The sequence below is a fragment of the Meles meles genome, chromosome 2, assembly GCF_922984935.1.
Source record: "Meles meles chromosome 2, mMelMel3.1 paternal haplotype, whole genome shotgun sequence".
Lineage (NCBI taxonomy): Eukaryota > Metazoa > Chordata > Mammalia > Carnivora > Mustelidae > Meles > Meles meles.
The window spans coordinates 203,670,370-203,676,726 of record NC_060067.1 but is presented as its reverse complement, the minus strand read 5'-3'; the positions used below and the strand labels follow the sequence as shown (position 1 = coordinate 203,676,726).

The 6,357-nt window shown below is 40.9% G+C and overlaps 1 protein-coding gene across 1 annotated transcript; it reads left to right on the top strand.

Annotated features, from left to right (window-relative positions):
- The first annotated feature begins 430 nt into the window (after positions 1 to 430).
- On the top strand, positions 431 to 4,159 carry LOC123936980 (beta-defensin 107A-like). Its single transcript, XM_045997466.1, has 2 exons — positions 431 to 500; positions 4,017 to 4,159. Exons 1-2 carry the CDS (start codon positions 431 to 433, stop codon positions 4,157 to 4,159), a joined length of 213 nt encoding a protein of 70 aa, XP_045853422.1.
- The last annotated feature ends 2,198 nt before the right edge of the window (positions 4,160 to 6,357 follow it).

The following is a 6,357-nucleotide window of genomic DNA, read 5'->3' as shown; positions in this document are numbered from 1 at the left end:
AGGTTAAAAAAATTTTCATATACTATAATTTTTGAAAAGCCATTATACCAGACACCCATTAACAACTGCCAAGTGAGTCTTATAAGAGACCAGGCTGCATGTGTCATTTTAGAGAAGAAGAAGAGGAATGGGGGTTATAGACCTTCTGGAAGTGGGCTTCAGGGAAAAACAGACATGGAGGCAGAGACATAGAATAGAGGAATACAATCAGGAGAACAAGTTGTCTGCCCTACTCCCCCATAAACATCATTGGTATAATATCTGATACAGCAGCCCACACATTACTCAGTGGAGCACGAACAATAGTTTTTTCTTAATGAACACTAAACCCCAAGTTGACTTCCAGCCCTTTCAGAGCCGTAGAACTTGTTTTAATCAACATCCCTTGATAAAAGCGCTGGATTCCAGCAACTGTACCCTCTCTCCACTGATGTCTGGAGCCATGAGAATCTTTTCCTTAATTTCTGCTGCTCTCATTCTCCTTGTACACATTTTCTCAGGTAAGAGGGAAATCCTAATAGATGTAAGGATGACAATTTGTATTTTGAGAAGAAAGCTCAGGTTTTAGAAAAGTGCATGGCTCATCCCTATGTTCTAAAATGGTCCCAGGACAGGGCAGTTACTGGAAATTTTTTCTTGAGCTGAGACCCAAAACAATGGGACCACACGGAGCCAGACTAGCTCCACCCAGAAGAGTATCTGGTCAATTTCCCTAAATGTTCTACCCGGGGTTTAGGCTTCTCTTTACATTTAGATCTCTTTCCTTCTGTATTCTTCAACACAGCTTCAGCATATGCCAAAGTGATTGCTCTAAAATGAGAGAACATTCCAGAAACAAATTCCAAACACACTTGTTAATTTAGAGAATTATAGCTTTTGTAGCCTGAATGAGACTAAACTCATGATAAGAGGTTCTTGGTCTATTTTTGTATGTCTTACTTGTTGGTCCAAATCTCCTAATCTTTGATTATTCAGAATTTCTTTCTAGTTCTCCCATACTTATGGAAAATTTTATCATTTAAACTAACGACTTGGTTAGTTTGCTTTTAGATCTTTGAGAGCTTTGAAATGGTCTCTTTTTGCTCAGTACAGCCAAGACTTTATCTCTAAGAAAAATTTTTTAAAAGATTTATTTATTTATTTTAGAGAGAAAGAGTTGGGGGAGGGGCAGAAGGAAAGAGAAAGAGAATCCCAAGCAGACTCCCCAATGAGCACAGAGCCCAATGTGGGGCTTCATCCTGTGAAACCTGAGATCATTACCTGAACCAAAATCTAGAGTCAGATACAAATCAAGACATCCAGGTGTCCCCCTAAGAAACTTTTATATTCATCCCATCTCAACTATGCTTTGTTCTTTCTGTTATGAAGCCATTTCTAATGGGGGTTCCCCATGTATCATGGAGCACTTTACTTCTTCATGGTTCCTGGATTTATACACTTATTTCTGTACAGGCTTAGTAGGCCTACCAAGCCAATAGATATGAAACGTGTACCTACCACTTAATGAGAAATTGTTTGGGCGTGATAGCAAAAGTAGGTAAAGTGAAGGTCAAAAGTATAATCAGAGCATGGTCTTCACCCTTAATTTGCTTGAAGTTTATGATTTTATTATTTCTGTATTGGTAAAAAAAAAAATAGGTTGCCAGAATAGCAAATAGGTATTTGATACATTTCAAATGTGTATATAAGTGAATGGAAGAGATGGGAAGATGCACAGAACAGTTCCCATAAACACCATAAAAGATGCAGACTATAAAGAGAAGCTATGGAGATAGAAGCTTGGTTCCAGTTGTGGGATCAGGCAGGGCTTTCTGAGAGGTGGCATTCATATTGCACTTTTGAAAGCAGACATAAAACATGTCCTTGTGTTTCAAAGACTCATTTATCAAATCAGTTTCTTAGCTTCTGCCCCAGTCTCTTTTCTCGGAGGTCAGACAATGGATTCCGGTGGAGAAACACATTTTAAGCCGTCCTCTCCATCCCCATTCATCAGGTCTCTGATTCACTAAGGACTCCTGTTCCCAAACTCACCAGGCACATTTGAATCCTAACAATAAGCACAGTGTGGCCTCGGATTAGGACCACCACGATCACAACAAACACAGAGAATCTCAGAGCTGGAACTGAGTTTAATGATCAATACAGGAGGTAATGAGCACTGACTATTGTGCCAAAGCACGAGAGGCTGGATCGCAGTCGCCATCCTTTTAGGTTCCATTAACTCTTGTGCTTCAATTTCCTTTCTATAAATGGTAATAATAATAGGATCATTTGAAAGATGAAAACACTTGTTGCATTAACTAGAGTAAAGGCAAACTTATTTTTTTAATTTTTTTTAAGATTTTATTTATTTATTTGATAGACAGAGATCACAAGTAGGCAGAGAGACAGGCAGAGAGAGAGAGGTGGGGGGGTGAAGCAGGCTTTCTCCTGAGCAGAGAGCCTGATGCAGGCCTCGATCCCAGGACCCTGGGATATGACCTGAGCTGAAGGCAGAGGCTTAATCCACTGAGCCACCCAGGTGCCCCAAGGCAAACTTATTTTAACAAAGACACTTAAAAAGAGAGTACATGAAAAAAATAATTTATTTTTCTCTTATGGAAAAGTCCAAAGACAAGTAAGTTGACTATTGTGGGTAGAAAGAAGGTCCTTCTCCATCAAGTCATGTGAAACTAGGGAGGAAAGTTAATTTTGCAGCCTAAACATGTGACTGTTTTATCTGATTCTAAAGATGCTCTAACAGAGAGGGCTGAAAAGTAAAGAAAGGGCATGATTAAAAAGATTGCATAGAAGTAGCGACATCATTCCATTCCTGTTCCATTCGTCCAAACTTATCCACGGGGCCATGCAGAGACAGCGGACCAGGGACTGACACATTTTGCTGAGTCTCCATGTGTTATCCATTATCTGAAAAGAAAATTACTGATTGGGGAATTTTTAACAATCCCTCTGTTTACGTAAACTGCTTAAACAAAGCCAGGCACATCCTCTGTGCCCTGAGAAATTTCACTGTTACTATTGTTTGCCTGTCATTGTTTTTTATCCCCATTCTCATTCTTGTTATCTGCCCCAATATTTAAACACCTTATAGGTATTCCACATCAATTGATTGCTCAGTTGCCTGATGAAGTTCAGTGACCTGTTACAATATCCCAAGTTCAACTTTGGACTATTAAAAAATTCCCCTTACTTTGAGCAGAAATCTAAGGTTATGTGATTCCTTTCCATTGGTCTGAGTCCTAACTGGGGCATGAACAAGGTCAGTGTCTCTTCAGCACGGCAGTACCTCAGGTATATGACAACCATACGTATTCTTCTCCCCCACCCCAAAGTTGTACTTTCCGAGAATAATTTCCTTTTGAGAGTAATAATTTCCTTTTGAGAACTGATTCCCATTTTTTTTCTATTATTTGTCCCGAGAACACATATCGCCAAAACTTTTTTCAATCATTCTTCTCAAAATATTTTTGATCTCTTCAGCTTAGTCCTTGTTCTGAAGGAAAACCTGTTGCCTATCCCACTGATATGTTTACAAAGTGGACCAGGACCACGTTTCCTTTAGCTTCGCACTTAAAATTGTGAAACTCAACAACCACACAGCAGTGCACGTAGGCTACCATTGACCTGCCTACCGTGTCAACAGTATTGTCCTTACCTTTTGTTATGTATCTGAGACTCATTAATTTGGAGATGTGAAAAAGTCACAAATTGGAAAGGACTGTTTATTGGGATTAGAAGGTATACTGCCTCCCTCCCAGGAAGACGTTCTCTACTTCTCGATATTCTAGATATGACTGTGGTAGAAGAAACTGAATACCAAGTAAGGACACTGCATCAGTTGTGCAGAGAATCTGAGCTCCCATTCAGGTGGCAGGTGCTTTTTCTGATCTCTAGGTGTGTACTCTGTGTCTGCAGGAGACTGGGTAATGAGGAGCTATGAATTTGACCTGGGTGATATTGTGTTGCTTTCTGGTCACCTGTGATTGGGTAACTGAAGCCCTGCTTTCTTCACTTAGCCCACGGAGGAATATACAGACATATACAGTGTAAGAAAAGGGATGGGCGCTGTGAAGTCGAGTGTCTCTCCTTCGAAGTTAAGATTGGGGGCTGTCGAGCTGAATTGACACCATTTTGCTGCAAGAAAAAGGGGAACAAATAAAAGCCAAGCAGGAGCTACAAAAAGCAAGCGGCAGAGGTCCTCTGGCTGTGAGCTCCATGCAGCAAACCTGTCTGGATTTTCTCTCTTGAGAGAAATGGAAAAATCCAGCTTCATTTGAATGAAGCTGTCAGTCCAGCTTCTGACGCTGCAGAGAAATGTCTTCTCTAATCCAGGAGATCCCCAAGGAAACAAACTGTGTGGGGTTTACCTTGGACATCCCCACTTGCTGGCATAGTGAGTGAGCAAATGAACAGAAAAAACAGGTACAGTGGAAAGGTGGGAGTGTGCTTGAGAGAAGTTCTAAAGTCCTGGCTTCAGACAGAAGTGTGACCCTGGGCCTTTGTTGTTCAGACTCTGGTGTCTCAATAAAAGGATATTCAACCACATAGTAAATGGCCCATATGCTGGACACGAATCGTTGCTGCCTTAGCCGTACTCTCAGCATGGACTTCTCCAGCTCCTTCACAGACAATTAGAATGGCCCCCACTCCCTGTCCAATCCCGGACATCAAGTGCCACAAAGAAACTGGCCCTTGTCAAAGTTGAAGGTGGCCCAAGATTGAGAGCATCTTCATTCAGGCCACTTGCAATGAGAATGTGTCATTCAGGGACTATTCGAGCACAAGGTCCCTAGAGATAAGTCTAACTCCACACCCTCATTACAGAGAGGGAGATATAGGCCCAAGAAGATCCCACTGTTGCCGGCTTAGTTGTAGCCATATTCAGACTTCTGGTTTTTGGGTCTTATGTTGTTAGCAAATCCACAGAGTGCTGTGCTGGCCAAGGGCAGAAGTCTGAAGATGGAACACTTCTTAGCAGCTCCAGTAAACAGCTGGTTGGAGGAAGAAGTGGAAACCAGCTGCAGAAAAATTGCATACTTTCCAAAATCCCTCCTGTGACCTTGCAATCCTTGCTTTTCAGGGCTGATGATAAGGACACACAGGTTTGCCTCTGCCCTGACATGCCAGAATTCAGAGGCCAGGTTTGAGGTAGAGCAAGATATATTTCACAGGCCATTTTCATCTTCGATTTACAGCAGACCCTTCCAGAACAGAAGAAACACAGCCCCTTCGGTCTGCTCTGGAGAATTTCATTACCTATTCAATTAAGCCCACTTCCTCTAGAGATGTAAATAAGAGAGAACAAAATAAAACACAATTTTCCTAGGATAAGACAATTTGTAAAAGCCTGTAAAATAAGAAATAAAAATGTGTTTCAAAAAAAATGTTCTGGTGCTATTATATATCTTTATGGTTAATGGACTCAATTTTTTATTCTGAAAACCATATAGGAGTGAAGCGAGCAGATGATGCTCGCTGTTGCAAGGGTTTCAGGTCTTTCCCAAGAAGTTTCTCAAGAAGTTTCTTACCCACAGTCTCAGATAAAATAACTGCTTTTGAGAATCTAAATGTACGTAGGTCTCTCCCCCTGTTTTCCCTCCCTTTATTCTTCCCTTCTTTTTTTGCCAAATGAGCTGTGGTATGTATAATGTATCTCTCTTTGCTTCTCAACTTAAAGAAACATCACCCTTTGACACCTTTTTGATGCTGGAATTTCTCTTTACGAGGAGACCAGTGACCTCTTAGGCATGTCTTGCTCACCGTTCCTTCTTTCTAAATACCCACTGTAATTTCTGTTGACCTACATGGGTCCTGTCTGATAAAAATCCTACACTGTATTTCCAACTTTAACTTCTTGCTAAAGTTTCGTAAGGCATTGGTCTTCTAACTGGACTTCTGATAGGCACCTAAAAGTGACTTGTGTTTCTTGCAATTTATTCCTTTCTTTCCAAAACTGAGCTTCATTTACTATTCTAGACCTTAGTAAATATTGCTCCCAGTGACTCAGACACTCGAGTTAATAATGGCTTGCTCAGTCTTACTCTCCCTCACAAATCACACAATTCCCTCATTGCATAAATCTACATAGATTACTCACTGGTATGTGCAAATTGTGCTATAACTTTTCTTCCCTTCTTTTTCCTCACTAACATTGTTCTCATTTACCTAGAATTGGGGGTTGGGCTTTGTTCCACATTTCATATCCACGCGCACACACACACCATGTGTGTTGTTCAACCCTAAAAACGAAGCAGAAGTGTCACACTCAGATTTACAGATGTTCTTAGAACATTAAAATTAGAAGTGGGCTTAAAAATAGTATAAGTCGGGGCCCCTGGGTGGCTCAGTTGGTTAAGC

Excerpts from the sequence above, each read along its gene's own strand:
- LOC123936980 (XM_045997466.1), top strand. The coding sequence starts at position 431 with ATGTCTGGAGCCATGAGAATCTTTTCCTTAATTTCTGCTGCTCTCATT. Across the intron at positions 501-4,016 it reads CCTTGTACACATTTTCTCAG|CCCACGGAGGAATATACAGA; the intron begins GTAAGAGGGAAA and ends TTCTTCACTTAG.